The 22,714-nt window shown below is 44.6% G+C and overlaps 1 protein-coding gene across 5 annotated transcripts in view; it reads right to left on the minus strand.

Annotated features, from left to right (window-relative positions):
- The window catches only part of LOC129763592 (papilin), a 243,194-nt gene that overhangs the window by 16,573 nt on the left and 203,907 nt on the right, over positions 1–22,714 (minus strand). For all 5 annotated transcript variants that reach the window (XM_055762833.1, XM_055762832.1, XM_055762834.1 and 2 more), the window contains 3 exons: positions 18,758–18,818; positions 2,404–2,579; positions 2,075–2,135 (listed from right to left, as the gene is read on the minus strand). In XM_055762833.1, coding sequence (XP_055618808.1) covers positions 2,075–2,135; positions 2,404–2,579; positions 18,758–18,818 — 298 coding nt within the window. The remainder of the gene's footprint in view (positions 1–2,074; positions 2,136–2,403; positions 2,580–18,757; positions 18,819–22,714) is intronic.

The raw sequence follows: 22,714 nt of genomic DNA on the forward strand, positions 1-22,714 counted from the left end.
TTTTGTCAAAAAAACAAATTTTTGACTTGTCCGAGGTTCATGCAATAGCAGAATCTTTACTGATTTAGAATCTGTTTGATTTTTTTGTTTCAGATAACCGGAAAGGGTTGGAATCGTGTACGCCATGACACTACTTTTTTTCTTAGAACCACCTCACTTCATCAGCGTGTAACTATTCTAATAATGAATATTTTTCGTTCGTTGAATTTTTTATTTCATTGCAAAAAATAGACAAAACAAGTAATGATACAATGGATACTAAAAATATTTTTTGTTTTATTTTTACGGAGCTCGAAAAAAAAACAAAATGCGATGACTTTCCGCAGCTTTTTTCTTCATATTGAAGTAATGAAGTAACACTCCCCGCAAAAACACTCTCGTTGGTACGAAATTCGAAGTGGCAAGAAACAATGTTGCTTACGCTTCAACTTTTTGACATAAACTGAAAAAGGCGCGCAATGAGAGTAGCTTTCCAACGAATGTCTGGAAATTAGATTCATTGGAATAATAATCAAGTTACGCCATCTGTTGTGAAACCGAAGAAGTTTTGCCGTACACCTAATAATATTCCAAGTGCAGCGAAAAGAATATTTTTGTTGGTGGCAATATAGTTGCCAATACCCGCAATAAAAACGCCTAAAGTTAGGCAAACTAGCTGCATCATGAATGAAACTTGCCAAATTATGGGCGATAAGTTGATTTTCAACCAACATGTTGTGTTGCTTGCGATATATGGATGCTTCACTTGCCAAATCGATTAACTCCATTTTCTGAATATTATTAATATCAAATATCGAAGCACTTGATTAGCTTCTAACTGTACATATTCAAAACTATTTTTTTTAATAACAAGTATTAACACCCCTAAATGACAAAATCTGTTTGGCCATTGAATAATGAATAATTTATGTCAGAAGCCAATCTGATTGAATCCTTGCTATAATGTATTAATATCATAATAGACATAATAGATATCTAGTTAACCCGCTGCACTATTTTTCCTCTACTACGGAGTCATCTGTAAGTTGTTCGTTACTCGCGTAGACGGCATTGAGCTTCGTATTACAAATTAGGGAAGTGAGCATGACAATATGGGTTTGCAGAAGGAATGACCCCATACTTAAAATAAAAATTATGAATAAAAATTATTTTCCCCAAATCAAATTAGTACTCTATGTAAATGTAAATCTGGAATTTTATATTATAACTAGCTGACCCGGCAAACTTCGTCCCGCCCAAAATTTGTATTTTGTTATCAATACCTTCAAACATACACGTTTTCTTACTATGAGCAAGTTCATTAGTCCAATCGCAGAACTATTCATTGATTGATCTTCTATTCGACCCCGTTGAATTTACCTTTTACTATAAAATTCCTAGTATTTCTAACAAAATACATCATTATAATATCAGATTATTTTCAGACACAATTCTCGTTCAAGATTTTTCAACCACTTGCAAATAACAAATAATTCTCCGTTACATGGAATGAATGTTTTATACAGAAAATATGATAGAATAAAGACAGCCCTAAATCCGACAATTCCTTCCTCGAGTTCTGCTCTTATCAACACATCCGGAGATCATTTTTTATTGGTATAGATAGAAGAAGATATAGTAGTGCGTTTCATCACATTAAAATCCATTTCCAGTTTCGAACTAAGATCAATTTCTCTAGCGCAAACATCAAATGGACTAACAGCATTTGTCACTATGTAATTGTAGAACATACGGGAATTTAAATCCTTCAGAGTTTTCCGAAAATTTTAAATTGTCATGTTTGGTTGGAATGTTTGTGGTTGAAATATGTGTAATATTTTTATGCGACCCCCTCTTCATTTCAGAAGAGGGAGGGGTGTCATACCTTTATAGAAACATTTCTCATACCCAAAAACCCTCACATCCCAAATTGTGCTTGATTAATTCTCGAGTTATGCAGAAGTTTGTGTTTCGTTTGTATGACAGTCCCCCTTAGAGAGGGGGGACGATCCCTCCAGTCTCCGAACATTTTACCAGCGCCGCCCTCGCTTTGTTTATATATATTTTTTATTGATGTTTCAGTGTATGGACCTACCTGTATGTTGCAGGAAAAATACTTTCGGCTGCCTCCTCGGCATTGCGGCTGACCATCTGGACTGTTGTGGGTGTGGTGGGCGCAGCGTTACGTGTTACACATGGTATGTAAACAGCGACAGATTTTTCCGCAGCGAAGCGCGAAACAAAAATAAAAATAAAAAATGCAAATATTTAGTATAAATTTGCGCAACCCCTCGGGGAGGCACTCAAATTTTCCAGCGCGAACAACATCAGCGGGAGGTAATTCGAGCAGCTCGCACCGTTGATTCGGGGAATCGCTTGGGTAAATGATGAAGGCATAAACGGTGTTCGATCGCGATCGCCTACCTCAGATTGAGACACTCGCGTATCTGATAGGACACACCACCGCCACAGCTGCGCGAACACTCCGACGGGGTGCCCCAGGGACCCCAGTCGGAGGACGATTCGTCCCCGCCCGGGATGATGTAGCTCTCCGATAGGTACAGATTGCTGCCATGTTGTCGTTTGTGCCGGACGAAGAACTGCTTGGATGAGGGGTACCAAATGAGTTAAGCAAAAAGGCATTATTTCTGTGGGGTGTAGGGAGGTTGAGACAAACCAATAACAAAGCGAAATCATTCTATCTCTGAAAGTGTTAGATTTGGATATCACCCTTGCATCGAGTTTTTTTTTTTGTATATTTTTTTTGTATATATATTGTATATATATATATATATATATATATATATACATATATATATATATATATATATATATATATACATATATATATATATATATATATATATATATATATATATATACTAACATACACACACCAAGATAATAATATGTACGTAAAATATTATAATACCTGAAAGTTGTACCTTCAAAATGATGCGCATCCCATCGATTTGCGTTGATTTTTCAAGAAGATACAGCATGTTAAAATCACTTGAAATTTCAGACTTCGCATTATGTCCCTTTAATTTTTTTGTCGAGTGCATATACAGCCATTCCATGCCAAACCGATATAGTTGTTCTCAGATTTTCGTGAAAAGTGGTAATTTTGTTCTTTATCGCAAAACATTAGACCCGTATTTTTTAATTTTTTCAGTAGGATGACCGCAATCATTTTAGGGTTGCTCATTTTAGGGTTGCCGGAAAAACCAACTTTTTCTTATTTTTCCAAAAGTGACTTTTTTGTTTCATTTTTTTTTTTTTTTGGCACTTATCTCACTTCTTAACTAGGCGAACCTAGCCAGAATTTTCACCTGCCCCCGGGCTTCTGAATGCCAAAGGGGGACTAGGCTCTGCGGAATGCACGTATCTGCATGCTCGTGCTGTTTCAGTCCTGACCGAGAAATTGTCGGACAATCGCGCAGGTGCTAAGGATGACCGACTTTTGGATGCCGGCCAATTCCTTCTCCATATTCAACACCTTTAGCGCTTCCAGAAGTGTCTTCGGGACAATTCCAGTTCCAGAGAGAACGACTGGAACAATTCTTGGGACCTCCCTTAGCCCCCACAGTTCCTTGAGCTCCACGGCCAATGGTCGGTACTTGCAGATTTTGCGACCGTGGGTCTCCTCCAGATTCTGGTTCAGTGGAATAGCGACATCGATGATGGTGACTTTGCGGTCGCTCTTGTCGTAAACCATTATATCTGGGCGGTTGTGGTGGATCGAGAGGTCGGTCAGAACAGTGCGATCCCAGTACAGCTTGAAACGGTCATTTTCCAGGACAGGTGCAGGCAGGTACCGGTAGTTTGGTACGTTGTCTTCCAGTAGAGCACATTGGAGCGCCAGTTGTCGATGAACAATACGGGCCACGTTGTTGTGGCGCTCGGTGTAGGCTGAGTTGGCCAAAACGGGACAGCCTCCCATAATGTGCTCTATGTTTTCACCTGGTTGATGGCACATCCGGCAAATGTCATCAACGTCTTGATGCCAGACGTACCGCCTGCAGTTTCTCGTCGGCATTATCCTGTCCTGGATGGCTATCATGTCGGCTTCTACTACTGAAGAGAGTTCACCACGCGTTAGCCACAGATTAGATGCGGCCTTGTCGACGTGTGGCCGATCCAGTTGATGGGGGTGGGCACCATGCACTGCCTTCTGCTTCCAAGCTGCAATCTTCTCCTCCACTGTCTGCAGATTGCAGTTGAGTTGGTACTCCGCTTGCGCCAAGTGCAGAGCGCTGTATCCTCTGTCGGCGGCGCAGACAGCCCGGTATAGCGCGTTTTGGTTGGCGCGTTCTGCGAAGTACTCGCGCAGTTGTCGTACCTGGGCAACACACAGTGCAGATATGTCGACTATTCCAAGTCCCCCTTCTTTGCGTGGCAGTGAAACTCTCTCCAGTGCCGATTGAGGATGGTGCATTCCGGCCTCTTTAAATGCTTTCCTCATCCTCCTCTCAAGGTCCTCTAGGTCAGTTTTGCTCCATTTGACTACACCAAAACTGAAGGTCAGCAGGGGAACCGCGAATGTGTTGATCGCGCGTACCTTGTTCCCCGCGTTGAGGAAAGTCCTCAGGACACAGTTCACTCGACTCAAGAACTTGTCTCGCAGCTCCGTCTTGATGTCGGAGTGGCGAATCCCGGTGAGCTGTCGGAATCCAAGATATTTATAGGATTCGCCACGAACCATGTCTCTTATGAACTCGCCGTCATAGACCTCGTAACCTCCGGATTCGGTAAGCTGCCCTTTCAGCAGATGGACACAGCGGCACTTGTCGAGGCCGAACTCCATGCAAATGTCCCTGCTTATGTCTTCGACAACCCGGATAGCTACACCTAGACGCTGACGTGAATCAGCGTAGACCTTGAGATCATCCATGTAGAAGGTATGGGTCACTTCTTCGTGGGCGCCGTCGCCATACCTTATTTTATAGCCATGACCGTTTCTATTGAGCGTCCTACTGAGGGGGTTCAATGCCAGACAAAACCAAAGCGGGCTGAAAGAGTCGCCTTGGAATATCCCCCTCTTTATCTGCAGCGTTCTAGACTGCAACACATTTTCCCCATCACTGAGGTGCAGAGACGTACTCCACTGCCTCATCGCATGCTGCAGGAACCTAACGACGAAGGGATCAATTTTGTAGAGCTCCAATACCCGGACGAGAAACGAGTGAGGTATGGAGTCATAAGCCTTCCTGTAATCGATATAGGCCATGCTTAGGTTCCGCTGGTTATAAACCGCCTGGCCGACTATGGCTGCGTCGATGATGGCCTGGTCTTTGCAGCCATGCGTATTTTTCCTGCATCCTTTCTGCTCTTCTGCGATGATGTGATGCTGTTCGCAGTGAGCAGAAACTTTGGCTTTTTTTTTTTTTTAGCAGACTTATCTCACTTCTTAACTAGGCGAACCTAGCCAGAATTTTCACCTGCCCCCGGACTTCTGAATGCCAAAGGGGGACTAGGCTCTGCGGAATGCACGTATCTGCATGCTCGTGCTGTTTTAGTCCTGACCGAGGAATTGTCGGACAATCGCGCAGGTGCTAAGGATGACCGACTTTTTGATGCCGGCCAATTCCTTCTCCATATTCAACACCTTTAGCGCTTCCAGAAGTGTCTTCGGGATAATTCCAGTTCCAGAGAGAACGACTGGAACAATTCTTGGGACCTCCCCTAGCCCCCACAGTTCCTTGAGCTCCACGGCCAATGGTCGGTACTTGCAGATTTTGCGACCGTGGGTCTCCTCCAGATTCTGGTTCAGTGGAATAGCGACATCGATGATGGTGACTTTGCGGTCGCTCTTGTCGTAAACCATTATATCTGGGCGGTTGTGGTGGATCGAGAGGTCGGTCAGAACAGTGCGATCCCAGTACAGCTTGAAACGGTCATTTTCCAGGACAGGTGCAGGCAGGTACCGGTAGTTTGGTACGTTGTCTTCCAGTAGAGCACATTGGAGCGCCAGTTGTCGATGAACAATACGGGCCACGTTGTTGTGGCGCTCGGTGTAGGCTGCGTTGGCCAAAACTGGACAGCCTCCCATAATGTGTTCTATGTTTTCACCTGGTTGATGGCACATCCGGCAAATGTCATCAACGTCTTGATGCCAGACGTACCGCCTGCAGTTTCTCGTCGGCATTATCCTGTCCTGGATGGCTATCATGTCGGCTTCTACTACTGAAGAGAGTTCACCACGCGTTAGCCACAGATTAGATGCGGCCTTGTCGACGTGTGGCCGGTCCAGTTGATGGGGGTGGGCACCATGCACTGCCTTCTGCTTCCAAGCTGCAAACTTCTCCTCCACTGTCTGCAGATTGCAGTTGAGTTGGTACTCCGCTTGCGCCAAGTGCAGAGCGCTGTATCCTCTGTCGGCGGCGCAGACAGCCCGGTATAGCGCGTTTTGGTTGGCGCGTTCTGCGAAGTACTCGCGCAGTTGTCGTACCTGGGCAACACACAGTGCAGAAATGTCGACGATTCCAAGTCCCCCTTCTTTGCGTGGTAGTGAAACTCTCTCCAGTGCCGATTGAGGATGGTGCATTCCGGCCTCTTTAAATGCTTTCCTCATCCTCCTCTCAAGGTCCTCTAGGTCAGTTTTGCTCCATTTGACTACACCAAAACTGAAGGTCAGCAGGGGAACCGCGAATGTGTTGATCGCGCGTACCTTGTTCCCCGCGTTGAGGAAAGTCCTCAGGACACAGTTCACTCGACTCAAGAACTTGTCTCGCAGCTCCGTCTTGATGTCGGAGTGGCGAATCCCGGTGAGCTGTCGGAATCCAAGATATTTATAGGATTCGCCACGAACCATGTCCCTTATAAACTCGCCGTCATAGACCTAGTAGCCTCCGGATTCGGTAAGTTGTCCTTTCAGCAGGTGGACACAGCGACACTTGTCGAGGCCGAACTCCATACAGATGTCCCTGCTTATGTCTTCGACAACCCGGATAGCTACACCTAGACGCTGACGTGAATCAGCGTAGACCTTGAGATCGTCCATGTAAAAGGTATGGGTCACTTCTTCGTGGGCGCCGTCGCCATACCTTATTTTATAGCCATGACCGTTTCTATTGAGCGTCCTACTGAGGGGGTTCAATGCCAGACAAAACCAAAGCGGGCTGAAAGAGTCGCCTTGGAATATCCCCCTCTTTATCTGCAGCGTTCTAGACTGCAACACATTTTCCCCATCACTGAGGTGCAGAGACGTGCTCCACTGCCTCATCGCATGCTGCAGGAACCTAACGACGACGGGATCAATTTTGTAGAGCTCCAATACCCGGACGAGAAACGAGTGAGGTATGGAGTCATAAGCCTTCCTGTAATCGATATAGGCCATGCTTAGGTTCCGCTGGTTATAAACCGCCTGGCCGACTATGGCTGCGTCGATGATGGCCTGGTCTTTGCAGCCATGCGTATTTTTTCTGCATCCTTTCTGCTCTTCTGCGATGATATGGTGTTGTTCGCAGTGGGCAGAAACTTTGGCGGTTATGATGCTGCTTAATATCTTGTACAGACTCGATAGGCACGTTATCGGCCTGTACTTTGATGGGTTCAATGTGTTGCTGTCTTTCGGGAGGAGGAATGTGACGCCACGGGTGGCGAATTCAGGGAGGTTGTGTGGGTCACGTAGCACCTTATTGAAGCACTCAGCTATCTTTTGATGTGCGACGGTCAGCTTCTTGTGCCAGAAGTTCTGAACACCATCGGGGCCCGGTGCTGCCCAGTTCCTCAGGTACCGCGAGGCTTCGCGGACATCGTTCTCTTCGACGATGATAGCTGGCATCTCTCCAATTTCACCACAACTCTCCTCCTCCCGTCTTAACCACATTTGCCCGTCGCGATGTTGTACTGGGGTCTCCCAAATACCAGCCCAGAAGTTCGTCACATCGCTAATATCTGGCAAACCTTCGCGGTAGTCGGGCTGCTCGTCGCTAATGTGGTCGTAGAACGCTTTTTCGTTATCTCTGAACATCCGATTTTGTTCCTGGCGCTTTGCAGAGTCAGAGTAACGTTTCAGCCGTTTAGTTAGGACGCTCAATTGCTGTACCAGTGTGTCGAGTTTTTCCGTCAGCTGGTGAGCTCCCAGCTGGCGAAGTTCAGTAGGCCGCACGATCACAGCAACTTGGCGACATAATTTCGCCGATCTGCTGCCTCTTTTGTACGCCATCAGTCTTCCAATTGTGGCGCGCTTGTTTAGGATCCGTTGCTCCAATCTCCTTCGCCATGGAGGCTCACGCCTTTCACGGAGATGTTGGAGCAGTCCGCCTCTTGGCCTAATACGGTATCCTAAACTTTTGGCGGTCGCCACAGCAGCACAGTAAACTTTCAGTTGCAGCTCCTACATGTTCTCAGCATCAACCAAGTGCAGCGGAAGAACGTGCTCGTTCATGAGCTTTACTGCACTTGTCAGCCTGCGGGAATGCTGCAACTTCGGGATCCTGGGGCGCGACAATGGGTTTGTGTCGCGGAACTGTGAGATCGCCTCGTCGTAGTGGAAGACCAGATCGCGTAGTAGTTGTTGATCTGGCTGTGGGTCTTCCGGCTCAGGGGGTTGTAGTACTGTGGCCTCCACTGGTGCTGATTCGCGTGCCCCACTCGCGAATGAATTGCTCAGCCGTACTGAACTTCGTCTCGACACATCGCTTGCTCTGCTTGTTCTGGAGCTTAGTTCTCTCTGCACCTGCTGCTTGATCTCGTCGATTTGCGTTTGGGAGAGCATGTTGTTGCGTACTATCGCTCTACGCCTCGCGTTCATCGCGTTCTGATCAAGCCTCCCGACGAACTCTGGATACGCTTCCTCGAACATTGTTAGTATTCGAGGGCGACCGCTCATGTCCGTCTCCAAAGCAGTGCAGATGTAATAGGCGCGGATCACGAATTCATTCATTTCATGTGTCCACATGATCCGTCGCCTAGTAGTACCCACAAGTGTGGACGACTGTCGTCTGACAGTCGCAACACGCCTCGTAGGCGCAGCGTTTCGTTGGTGATGTCGATGGCTGCTGTTTCCGTGTGGCGGTAGCTCTTCGGGTTGAACCCGGCTGGTGGCCCGCTCTTGCACATCGCCCTCCAGCCGCTGGCCGCTCGCTCTTACGCCCGTTCCAGGACCAGCTCCAGTTCGGGGACCCTCCTCGGGCGATCGCATTCTGAGTATTCTTCGTGAACGTAGCTCCATTTTCTGGGTGTATCTCCTTTGCCCGGGAGACAGCGGGTTGGCAAGGCCTCCATGACCCGGGAGGCCTTCCCCGGGAGAGATATAGCGCTCTGACTCGCTCGCACCCCCTCACTTAGCCACTTTCGACACCCGTTCTCGGAGCCAAGACCAGGTGTGTGTTTCCAGTTCACGCCCGATCTAAAAATGTCGTCATATGATCTTCGTGGAGGCGTGAGATAGGAACATTTGAGACTAACAGGCAGGCTCCTACCCTATGTTGATCCCCATTTGAGAACCAAATTTTTTTTTTTGATTGGCAGACTTATCTCACTTCTTAACTAGGCAAACCTAGCCAGAATTTTCACCTGCCCCCGGGCTTCTGAATGCCAAAGGGGGACTGCGGAATGCACGTATCTGCATGCTCGTGCTGTTTTAGTCCTGACCGAGGAATTGTCGGACAATCGCGCAGGTGCTAAGGATGACCGACTTTTGGATGCCGGCCAATTCCTTCTCCATATTCAACACCTTTAGCGCTTCCAGAAGTGTCTTCGGGATAATTCCAGTTCCAGAGAGAACGACTGGAACAATTCTTGGGACCTCCCTTAGCCCCCACAGTTCCTTGAGCTCCACGGCCAATGGTCGGTACTTGCAGATTTTGCGACCGTGGGTCTCCTCCAGATTCTGGTTCAGTGGAATAGCGACATCGATGATGGTGACTTTGCGGTCGCTCTTGTCGTAAACCATTATATCTGGGCGGTTGTGGTGGATCGAGAGGTCGGTCAGAACAGTGCGATCCCAGTACAGCTTGAAACGGTCATTTTCCAGGACAGGTGCAGGCAGGTACCGGTAGTTTGGTACGTTGTCTTCCAGTAGAGCACATTGGAGCGCCAGTTGTCGATGAACAATACGGGCCACGTTGTTGTGGCGCTCGGTGTAGGCTGCGTTGGCCAAAACGGGACAGCCTCCCATAATGTGCTCTATGTTTTCACCTGGTTGATGGCACATCCGGCAAATGTCATCAACGTCTTGATGCCAGACGTACCGCCTGCAGTTTCTCGTCGGCATTATCCTGTCCTGGATGGCTATCATGTCGGCTTCTACTACTGAAGAGAGTTCACCACGCGTTAGCCACAGATTAGATGCGGCCTTGTCGACGTGTGGCCGGTCCAGTTGATGGGGGTGGGCACCATGCACTGCCTTCTGCTTCCAAGCTGCAATCTTCTCCTCCACTGTCTGCAGATTGCAGTTGAGTTGGTACTCCGCTTGCGCCAAGTGCAGAGCGCTGTATCCTCTGTCGGCGGCGCAGACAGCCCGGTATAGCGCGTTTTGGTTGGCGCGTTCTGCGAAGTACTCGCGCAGTTGTCGTACCTGGGCAACACACAGTGCAGAAATGTCGACGATTCCAAGTCCCCCTTCTTTGCGTGGTAGTGAAACTCTCTCCAGTGCCGATTGAGGATGGTGCATTCCGGCCTCTTTGAATGCTTTCCTCATCCTCCTCTCAAGGTCCTCTAGGTTAGTTTTGCTCCATTTGACTACACCAAAACTGAAGGTCAGCAGGGGAACCGCGAATGTGTTGATCGCGCGTACCTTGTTCCCCGCGTTGAGGAAAGTCCTCAGGACACAGTTCACTCGACTCAAGAACTTGTCTCGCAGCTCCGTCTTGATGTCGGAGTGGCGAATCCCGGTGAGCTGTCGGAATCCAAGATATTTATAGGATTCGCCACGAACCATGTCTCTTATAAACTCGCCGTCATAGACCTCGTAGCCTCCGGATTCGGTAAGTTGTCCTTTCAGCAGGTGGACACAGCGACACTTGTCGAGGCCGAACTCCATACAGATGTCCCTGCTTATGTCTTCGACAACCCGGATAGCTACACCTAGACGCTGACGTGAATCAGCGTAGACCTTGAGATCGTCCATGTAAAAGGTATGGGTCACTTCTTCGTGGGCGCCGTCGCCATACCTTATTTTATAGCCATGACCGTTTCTATTGAGCGTCCTACTGAGGGGGTTCAGTGCCAGACAAAACCAAAGCGGGCTGAAAGAGTCGCCTTGGAATATCCCCCTCTTTATCTGCAGCGTTCTAGACTGCAACACATTTTCCCCATCACTGAGGTGCAGAGACGTACTCCACTGCCTCATCGCATGCTGCAGGAACCTAACGACGACGGGATCAATTTTGTAGAGCTCCAATACCCGGACGAGAAACGAGTGAGGTATGGAGTCATAAGCCTTCCTGTAATCGATGTAGGCCATACTTAGGTTCCGCTGGTTATATACCGCCTGGCCGACTATGGCTGCGTCGATGATGGCCTGGTCTTTGCAGCCATGCGTATTTTTCCTGCATCCTTTCTGCTCTTCTGCGATGATGTGATGCTGTTCGCAGTGAGCAGAAACTTTGGCGGTAATTATGCTGCTCAGTATTTTGTACAGACTCGATAGGCACGTTATCGGTCTGTACTTTGATGGGTTCAATGTGTTGCTGTCTTTCGGGAGGAGGAAGGTGACGCCACGGGTGGCGAATTCAGGAAGGTTGTGTGGGTCACGTAGCACCTTGTTGAAGCACTCAGCTATCTTTGGATGTGCGACGGTCAGCTTCTTGTGCCAAAAGTTCTGGACACCATCGGGGCCCGGTGCTGCCCAGTTCCTCAGGTACCGCGAGGCTTAGCGGGCATCGTTCTCTCCGACGATGATAGCTGGCATCTCTCCAATTTCACCACAACTCTCCTCCTCCCGTCTTAACCACATTTGCCCGTCGCGATGTTCTACTGGGGTCTCCCAAATACCAGCCCAGAAGTTCGTCACATCGCTAATATCTGGCAAACCTTCGCGGTAGTCGGGCTTCTCGTCGCTAATGTGGTCGTAGAACGCTTTTTCGTTATCTCTGAACATCCGATTTTGTTCCTGGCGCTTTGCAGAGTCAGAGTAACGTTTCAGCCGTTTAGTTAGGACGCTCAATTGCTGTACCAGTGTGTCGAGTTTTTCCGTCAGCTGGTGAGCTCCCAGCTGGCGAAGTTCAGTAGGCCGCACGATCACAGCAACTTGGCGACATAATTTCGCCGATCTGCTGCCTCTTTTGTACGCCATCAGTCTTCCAATTATATATAAATAATAAATAATAACGAGTATAGAATTCGAATTTTCTGAAGGAGTATTATTTTAGACTAGGTGATTGGCTTTAATTTGATAAGTCGATCATTAGAATCGGTGTATTAATCGCTTGTTTAGGATCCGTTGCTCCAATCTCCTTCGCCATGGAGGCTCACGCCTTTCACGGAGATGTTGGAGCAGTCCGCCTCTTGGCCTAATACGGTATCCTAAACTTTTGGCGGTCGCCACAGCAGCACAGTAAACTTTCAGTTGCAGCTCCTCCATGTTCTCAGCATCAACCAAGTGCAGCGGAAGAACGTGCTCGTTCATGAGCTTTACTGCACTTGTCAGCCTGCGGGAATGCTGCAACTTCGGGATCCTGGGGCGCGACAAAGGGTCCGTGTCGCGGAACTGTGAGATCGCCTCGTCGTAATGGAAGACCAGATCGCGTAGTAGTTGTTGATCTGGCTGTGGATCTTCCGGCTCAGGGGGTTGTTGTACTGTGGCCTCCACTGGTGCTGATTCGCGTGCCCCACTCGCGAATGAATTGCTCAGCCGTACTGAACTTCGTCTCGACACATCGCTTGCTCTGCTTGTTCTGGAGCTTAGTTCTCTCTGCACCTGCTGCTTGATCTCGTCGACTTGCGTTTGGGAGAGCATATTGTTGCGTACAATCGCTCTACGCCTCGCGTTCATCGCGTTTTGGTCAAGCCTCCCGACGAACTCTGGATACGCTTCCTCGAACATTGCGAGTATTCGAGGGCGACCGCTCATGTCCGTCTCCAAAGCAGTGCAGATGTAATAGGCGCGGATCACGAATTCATTCATTTCATGTGTCCACATGATCCGTCGCCTAGTAGTACCCACAAGTGTGGACGACTGTCGTCTGACAGTCGCAACACGCCTCGTAGGCGCAGCGTTTCGTTGGTGATGTCGATGGCTGCTGTTTCCGTGTGGCGGTAGCTCTTCGGGTTGAACCCGGCTGGTGGCCCGCTCTTGCACATCGCCCTCCAGCCGCTGGCCGCTCGCTCTTACGCCCGTTCCAGGACCAGCTCCAGTTCGGGGACCCTCCTCGGGCGATCGCATTCTGAGTATTCTTCGTGAACGTAGCTCCATTTTCTGGGTGTATCTCCTTTGCCCGGGAGACAGCGGGTTGGCAAGGCCTCCATGACCCGGGAGGCCTTCCCCGGGAGAGATATAGCGCTCTGACTCGCTCGCACCCCCTCACTTAGCCACTTTCGACACCCGTTCTCGGAGCCAAGACCAGGTGTGTGTTTCCAGTTCACGCCCGATCTAAAAATGTCGTCATATGATCTTCGTGGAGGCGTGAGATAGGAACATTTGAGACCAACAGGTAGGCTCCTACCCTAGTGTTGATCCCCATTTGAGAACCAAATTTTTTTTTTTTTTTTTTTTTTTTTTGTTTCAATTCATGACTTTTGAACTAATACACCGATTCTAATGATCGACTTATCAAATTAAAGCCAATCACCTAGTCTAAAATAATACTCCTTCAGAAAATTCGAATTCTATACTCGTTATTATTTATTGTATTCGTTTTTATTGTTTTCATAGTCTCGAGACCAAGGGCGCTATATATTCAATATTTTGTATGGATTTTTCACATAACATATGTCGAAACCAGAGAGGTGTTTTTCTTCGTTTTTGAGTTATGATTGTTTAAAGTTAACTGAAGGCCCAAAACAATTTTTTTCATTTTTTTTCTCCAAAAATGATTTTTTTCAAAAATTTATACCTTATGAACTACTGGACCGATTCAGATGATCAATATATCAAATTTTGGGCTTTTTTCGAAAAAATTACACATTTACCAATTAATTGAATTCTAGTAGCATACATCCAGTCCAGTCGCATAGAAATATTGAACGAAGACTGAGAACATGTTAACTTTGAAAAATCATAACTTAGAAACGAAAAATAACACATCTCTGATTTTTGGATACGTTATGTAAAAAAACCTCAGATTTAAAAAAAACATAAAAAATATAGCATCCTTGGTCCCGAAACCATGTAAACTATAAAAAAAACTAATACAATCAATGATTACGAAATCAAAATCCATTTTTTTTGCAAGTCTAATATTTTTCAAAGATTAGATAGTCATCTTTAATTTGGCTTTAATTTTATGTATCGATCATCTGAATCGGTCCAGTAGATCAAAAGTTATGAATTTTTGAAAAAAATCATTGCTGGAAAAAAGAGGAAAAAGTCGATTTTTTCGGACAACCCTAAAAAGGAAATGGTCACCCTAATGAAAAAATAAAAAAATACGGGTCAAATGTTTTGCGATAAAGAACAAAACTACCAATTTTTTGACGAAAATCTGAGAATCACTATATCGGTTTGGAATAGAATGGCTGTATATATCTACCTGAGTAATCGAAACAATGCGTAAATGACGACACACTCGACGACTTCCATTATTTGATCGAAATTTTGAATAGCATCTCATACATGAATACTAACTGAATGGAATCAACGAAACTGAAATTGCACAAAATTGGCCGTTGCGGTTCAAAGAAAAACAGCTAAATGTAGCGATTTTTTCTCATTTTTAACATTGTGTAGGGAAGAGGGAGGCAAGTTGGCGAGGGAGGCAAGATGACGAATCGGTAATTTGACCCGTTGTAATGAAGGTAGCGCCACCTACTTGTTACTGAAGAATGCATCATAACAAGGCCAAACTTTGTATTCGGTAACTCTGCCGAAAACGTTATCACAAAAAAAGTAAAAACAAAAATTTCAAAAATCGTGATTTTGCGATTTTTTTTCGTTTTTTCAAATTTAATTATCCACTTTATGAGGAAAGTTAAAATTTCAAAATAATTTGTTACATGATGAAGATACTCTATTGTACATAATCTATTTGTTTCCGGCGAGTTTCAATCATGAATTTTTTTCAGCTAAATTTTTTTATTGAAAAAGTCGCTTGGGGGCAAGTTGACGAACTGCAACATTATGTTAATTTTTGGTTTTTTAATGCAGATGGTTAGAACTTATAAGCGGAAAAGAGACCAATGTTGATCGGACACCAGTTGGGAGAATACTATGAAAGCTCTAGAAGAAGGTTCGTCTGTTCTGGGTGCTTCAAAACAGTTCGGTGTGCCAGAATCAACTTTGAGCGCTATCGACGAAAATATCCAGACATGAAGGTTAGATTTTCAATTCAGCATTTGCGTTTCCATGTTCTTTATGAAAGAAATATTAAATCTGTATCAATTTCAGGATACGCCGTCCAATAAAGGCCGCTTTAAAGCCACATTCAGCGACTCTAAACTAAGAGAGCTGTATGATTTTGTGGTCGCTGTTGACCAGCGTGCGTTTGGTTTTACAAGGGTCCAGTTTGGAAGAATTGCCTATTCGTTTGCGGTTAAAAATGACGTAGAGCACCCTTTCAATGCGCTGGACGGACATGAGTTGAAATGTTTATTAAGGCTCTAAAGCTATCTTTGAGAAAGCCAAAAAATACCTCAGCGTCTCGATTAATGGCATTCAATAAAGAAAATTGCAACTTATTTTTTCGAACTTTGGGAGATATACAAGCTCAGTATCGTTTTCCTGCGTGTGACGTTTACAATGTTGATGAAACTGACGTTTCCGCGGTTCCACCATGGATAAATGAATAATTGTTGTTACATTTTGTTGATTTTTAGGTGACCAAACCATATTCGCCAACCTGCCTCCAAGCATTCGCCATCTTGCCTCCACGCGAATTCGACGCTTTTTGTGCAAAGTTTTTTGGTGGACAAGTTTTTAGTTTATTCGCCCATCCAATAGATAATATGATAAAGGGTGTGTCACATCAAATTGCATCACGAAAAAAACGCTGTAAAAATTCGCCCAGTAGACCGATCCTTTTGAAAATTATAGACAGTAAAATAAAAACTATTAAACAACTTTTGGAATTTTCTTTTTATTCATACTTCGAGCCCAAGCCCGTATGCTCGCACCTTCCTCTTTACCCCGTCCATAAGGTTCTGTACAACGTCAGGTTGTAGTTTTTTTTTTAACAGAAATCCATTTTCTCTTGAAGTCCGCCTCCGATTTAACAACTTTTGGGTTCTTCCGGAGGGCCTGCTTCATAATCGCCCAATATTTCTCTATTGGGCCAAGCTCCGGCGCGTTGGGCGGGTTCATTTTCTTTGGCACGAAGGTGACCCCGTTGGCTTCGTACCACTCCAACACGTCCATTGAATAGTGGCACGAAGCGAGATCCGGCCAGAATATGGTCGGGCCCTCGTGCTGCTTCAATAATGGTAGTAAGCGCTTCTGTAGGCACTCCTTAAGGTAAACCTGCCCGTTTACCGTGCCGGTCATCACGAAGGGGGCGCTCCGCTTTCCGCAAGAGCAGATCGCTTGCCACACCATGTACTTTTTGGCAAACTTGGATAGTTTCTGCTTGCGAGTCTCCTCCGGAACGCTGAATTTGTCCTCTGCGGAGAAGAACAACAGGCCCGGCAGCTGACGAAAGTCCGCTTTGACGTAGGTTTCGTCGTCCATTACCAGGCAATGCGGCTTCGTCAGCATTTCGGTGTATAGCTTCCGGGCTCGCGTCTTCCCCACCATGTTTTGCCTTTCGTCGCGGTTAGGAGCCTTCTGAACCTTGTATGTACGCAGGCCCTCCCGCTGCTTGGTCCGCTGGACGAATGAACTTGACAAATTCAGCTTATTGGTGACATCCCGGACCGAACTTCTCGGATCACGTCTAAACTGCTTAACTACGCGCTTGTGATCTTTTTCACTGACGGAGCATCCATTTTTGCCGTTCTTCACCTTCCGGTCGATGGTTAGGTTCTCGAAGTATCGTTTTAGTACTCTGCTGACCGTGGATTGGACGATTCCCAGCATCTTACCGATGTCCCGATGTGACAACTCCGGATTCTCGAAATGAATGCACAGGAATTATTCACGACGCTCTTTTTCGTTCGACGACATTTTTCCAAATTTACGAAAAATTGACAGTGAGCTATACACTCTTATCTGATTATAAGCGAAAGCTGAAGATATAATTCCTAAAAATTAAATCTCTACAGCGTTTTTTCCGTGATGCAATTTGATGTGACACACCCTTTAGAAAACACTCCAGGCTATAAGAATCAGCATCAACATTTAAAAATATACATATAATTCCGAGATCCAGGGCTCGCCAAAGCTTAACGTCGCCAACTTGCCTCCCTCTCCCCTACCTCACAACTGAATGGAGCGAACCAAAAACTGCAATCAGTTTCCTTCTAATATTTAGTTTGATTAATATGATGATTTACCTACGAATAATAGATCTACAGTTTATTCGTTCGCAAAAGTTCTCGATGAAATGATTGTCTTCAAAATTTGCTTCACACGGTCCACAGATTAAGGCGTGTATTTACAACTCAGAAATGCACAAATATTCTTAGTTGTAATACGCCACAAAATCAGACAACATGCGCAAACGTTTACGTTAGGCTCAATTTAAAGCTTTACCCGACGTCCGATTGGGATAAAAAAAAACAACGAAATGTAAATATCAAACATGTCCCACGAAATGTTCTTCCTTCTAAGAAAATGGGTGCGGTACCATTTGAGAGTCGAAAAATACAAACGTCCTCCCCAGGCTGTCGTTTTGACTCCGTCGAAATGAAAATCTTGTATGCATACTAAAGCGTCCGACCGCACCCCCAGGGGGGTTTCCGGTGAACAGAGGCAAGCGAAAATAGGAAAGCTGGAGCCACGTGGTTGAACATTGAAAATCATTTCACCGCGGCCTGCGAGGAACGCTTGTTGGAAGCTCCAGTTCAATGAGGGAATCGACCTGGTAGGTTAGTCCGATTGTAGCGGACGATGGGATTAGTGGAAAGGAAAGGATATTTGATGCTACTGTGTAACTGATGAAGCCCACCTCACAATAGCCGATTGTCCTTGTTCGTCCATTGTGTGCAGTGGGGTAGAATAAATGTTTACAGCCAACAGTGCGTTTCACACGTTCCGAATGTTGATACTCGATTTTAGGTCACTGAAATGGAATGTTCGGAACGCAGAGCATCGGAGATTAAAGTCGAACGGCGCACAGTAATCGGATAAATGTCCCACAGAAAACAACCGTGACTGCGATAGCAAACTATTACCTTGAGTACCGGACAGATGCAAGTGCGCCATTCTAACGCCTCTAACATGCCCGGCACAAAGCTACTAAGCACTCACATTAGCATCAACGATTCAACAACGCACCGGAACAAATATACACAAACACCGTCTGCATCGGGCACCTCCGCCTTCCGATCCCTTCGTTACCAGTGGCGAATCGAATTAAAAAATCTAATTTTATAAATTAATTCGCAGCAGGTTCGCAGAGCGCAATCCGATTACGGCAGTTTACAAAATTTGCTGTTCAATTTCACTGTTTCGCTCGGAGATTTTAATTGGTTTGCCTCACCTTCGCATGGCGCCCCTTTGGATGTCCCACCCGACGGGGGGCTGAAGAAGATTGAGTTGTTCTCCAGATAGCGACCGGAACTCGATTCCGAAACTTACCCGCCTTGAATAGGATAAACTAATTTGGTACGCTACTATAAATACTATAACTTGTAAATATCTGAAAAAAGAAAACAGAAAAAAAAAGAGATTAGACATCCGATGAGTTCGGTCGCGAACTTAAAACTAATTAAAATCCCACACAGACACTTTGCACACAGCAGTTTTTGCCGCGCCCCCCTTAACACAACCACCATCTTTGAAAGCATCATCGGTTGAAGTTTCATCGAAAAATTTGCATCAACCGCAAATCTCCAGTCTCACGGTCATTTCAGGACACTCCACTCCCCCCCGGAAGAACACCTTGCAGTCCATTTGGTTGCTGAATGGATATCTGGTAGCACCCATGACGGCGGGAAAGGGACTTTTTCGAATGCATGTGGGGGACGATGATATTGTGTAAAGAGTCGAGTTTTTCAATTATGTCAAGTGCTTTCATTTACGCTACTTTGCCCTAAATAAATTGCTTTCGGTCCAAGTTTTCGTTGTTTTGTGACCCTTTTTTCGGGGATAGAAGAGGGGGATGTTGAATAAAAAAACAACTCTTTACTTCCGATGTGACGCTGGGATGCTTTGTGCGAGAGTTCCATTGTTCTGCGTGTGTGTGTGTGTGTGGGTGTAGGTCGTTGGGTTACATGAAGGTGTGAAGAATAGATACATATTCAGCTTGTTCAACTTCCCGGTGAGTTTGAAGGATGATTGTTGGGAAACAAATAGGAAGCATATCAGAGCGGTGGATTTAGGACGAGCAGCAGCAGAAAATCAAATTAAAACAAGTGGTGTTGTTCTGTTGTGTAGTGTACTTTACCAGAAATGGAAACCGATGTCAAATGTGTTTGCTGTGCGGAAGTCGATTTTGCGTTTAGTGGGTGCCTAACTGCAAATAAACTTTTCGGCTATTATCACGGACATCCTCTATATCGAAAGCAGGTGCTTTAAATAAAGGATAACACGATTTTTTAAGGTAATGAGCAGTCCAAGACCGGTAGGCTCATATTGTTGTTCATGCAGAACATATTGTATGTTGGCACCGAAAAAAAATATTCCGTTCATTTTATCCTGTAGCCAATATCATTTTCCTTTGCGACTGCATTGTTAGAAAAAATTCAAGGCACAAGAAAAAGAAATTTGAAAATAGAAACCAAAAAGTACACAAAAAAAAAAGAACTTAAGGTCCTGTACGACATTTCAATACATATATATTGAAGTTGGAATGAACAATTTCTTCTTCGGCTTTGATTAGTTATCCAATTAATAATGAGCGCACCGCTAATCGAAAGGCGTTTTTGAAAACTTTTTTGAAGTCGATGCAAAAAAAACTATGCTCTTCTGGAGTGGATCGACTCTCTGAGTGGTAAATTGAAACTACTGGTTTTACGCGCCACAGGGGACAGTGTCATTCTCTAGAACAAATTCGAAACACACATTTCGAATAAGAAAAAAAACTTCAGAAGAATAAAACATTTCTGAGAATGAAAAAAAACGATTCAAAGGAATACAAGGAAAATGAACACGAAATGATGGAACGAAAAATGAAACAACGTTGCAAAAAAAGGAAAAGTCAGTAGGGAATTAGTTATGTTTTCATTAGAAAATATAAAGCAAATTTTTGAAAAAAATCATTGAAAAAAAATTGTTTTTTTTTTTTTATCCAAAATATATATTTTTATTAAGGCTCATATGGCGTCAACCTGACGGGGCCGGGAGTTCAATATTTCGACAATGTTTGCCTTATAACTATGTTAGTAATATGTAACCGATTACTCGCGGTTGACTCGAGGTTAGTATTACAAGTGTTTTCGTAATTGTGATGTTGCTGTCTTCAATGATCTGTACCTGTGCCCGACACGGGATACTTCCTATTGGGATGCAGCTGACCATTAATCAGCAACGCCCTCCTAGTCTGTACCCCATATCTAGCGTGGTGCGTCTTCTCGAGGAATCCAGGATAGAATGGTCACTAGCCGACGCAATCATCAGCTCGTGTAGAGTTGTCATGAGCGGTACAACCTTTGGCTTTTGTTGAATCATCAGTGGACTGCACAACCTATGGCACGTGTATCTGTAAAGAGTGTGTGTATGTATTGCCGCGACTAAGTAAAAGTTTATAGATCGGATAGGAGGGATACGAAACAGGGACACAACGAAGGAAAATTCATTAAACGTTGACATCGGCGTTTCTGAGGAATAGGTATAGATGAAGCAGAAGATCAGGATCACGGCTACCTAAGATATCCCGGACGGGGATATCCGATTGTCTGCCTTTTACTCTCAGTGCTCTAGAGAGCTGAGAGCGAGCAGCATGGAACCGGATACACGACCAGACAATATGCTCGATGTCGTGGTAGCCATCGCCACAATCACAAAGATTGTTTGCTGCGAGCCCAATGCGATAGAGATGCGCGTTTAGGTTGTAGTGATTGGACATAAGCCGAGATATCACGCGAATGAAATCACGACCGACATTCAATCCCTTAAACCAAGCTTTCGTCGAAACCTTAGGGATAATCGTGTGTAACCAACGACCGAACTCAACTTCACTCCACATGCGCTGCCAACTAACGAGTGTGTCCTGACGAGGAATGTGAAAAAATTCGTTATAAGCAATTTGCCTTTCAAAAAGTGAGCTTTCTGAAGCGCCCACCTTAGCTAGCGAGTCCGCTTTCTCATTCCCCGGAATCGAGCAATGCGAGGGAACCCATGCTAAGGTAATCTTGAATAATTTTTCGACCAAAACACTCAATAGATGTCTTATTCTTGTTAGGAAATAAGATGAGCGTTTATCAACTTTCATTGAGCGGATTGCCTCTATTGAGCTGAGACTGTCTGAAAAAATAAAATAATGGTCGATGGGCAATGTTTCAATGATCCCTAAAGCGTAGTATATCGCACCCAGTTCAGCATAAAAATTTATTTTTCTCGAAAACATGTTTTTTTTAAACTCTAATAGAATAAATATGAATAGCCCATACAATTTTTAACAAGTCACTCATACATCGGAAGATGGGCATTTACAGGGAAAAAGTTTTTCGAACATCAACTTTTTCATGTTTTTCTTTGGAAAATTACTATTAATGTTTAATAATTATCACGATTTACATACTCTGTTAACTTTTTTTCTTTTCAGAAACATGCCAAGAACATGGCAAACGCGAGAATTTACACACAAAAATGTAACGAGTAAAATATATTTGTTTTCAGGGATTTCCATACCAAAATGCCTTATATTCCCGAAACTGTAAAGGATAGAAAGTTGACGTCTTCGACGAAAGTTCATATTTTAATAAGATCTAAAACTTTGTCGAATACACTATCTTGACTTTGAACAAAATTAGGATAAGTTGTAATTTTTTCAAAGAAAACATGAAAAAGTTGTTGTTAGGAAAACTTTTTTCCCTGTAAAAGTGCCCACCTTCCGATGTACGGACGAAATTGGAAATTGAACGGCCTATTCATATAATTTTTTATGAGAATTTTAAAAAAATACATTGAGTTTTGATTTTTAAAATACTTTTTTTAGCGAATTTTTTTTCCAAATTTTTTTTTCCAACAATTTTCATCATCAAATGACCAATTAAAATAACGACGGATTTTTCAAAAGGGCGTATTCAAAATCAAACTCAAAATCCAGATTGCTGTCAAAATATGATGTTTGACAAAGTGAACCAACTATTCATAAAAATAGCATTTTAAATACACTGTCGGAAAATCTCACAAAAAATTAAATTTAGTATCAAAAACTTTTATGTCTGAGAACAACCCCCCTTATATATTTTTATTAGAAAAAAATTCTAATTTAACTAATTTGACGTATAGTGTAGCTGTGTCGGACTCACCAAAATGGATATATAAATTTTTGAGTATTAATGAAATTTCTAAATACTTTGTGAAATGAAGAAAAAAATATTTGAGCATGATTTTAATTATATTAAATTGGTTATGTCTCGACAACGGTTA

The sequence above is a fragment of the Toxorhynchites rutilus genome, chromosome 1, assembly GCF_029784135.1.
Source record: "Toxorhynchites rutilus septentrionalis strain SRP chromosome 1, ASM2978413v1, whole genome shotgun sequence".
NCBI lineage: Eukaryota > Metazoa > Arthropoda > Insecta > Diptera > Culicidae > Toxorhynchites > Toxorhynchites rutilus.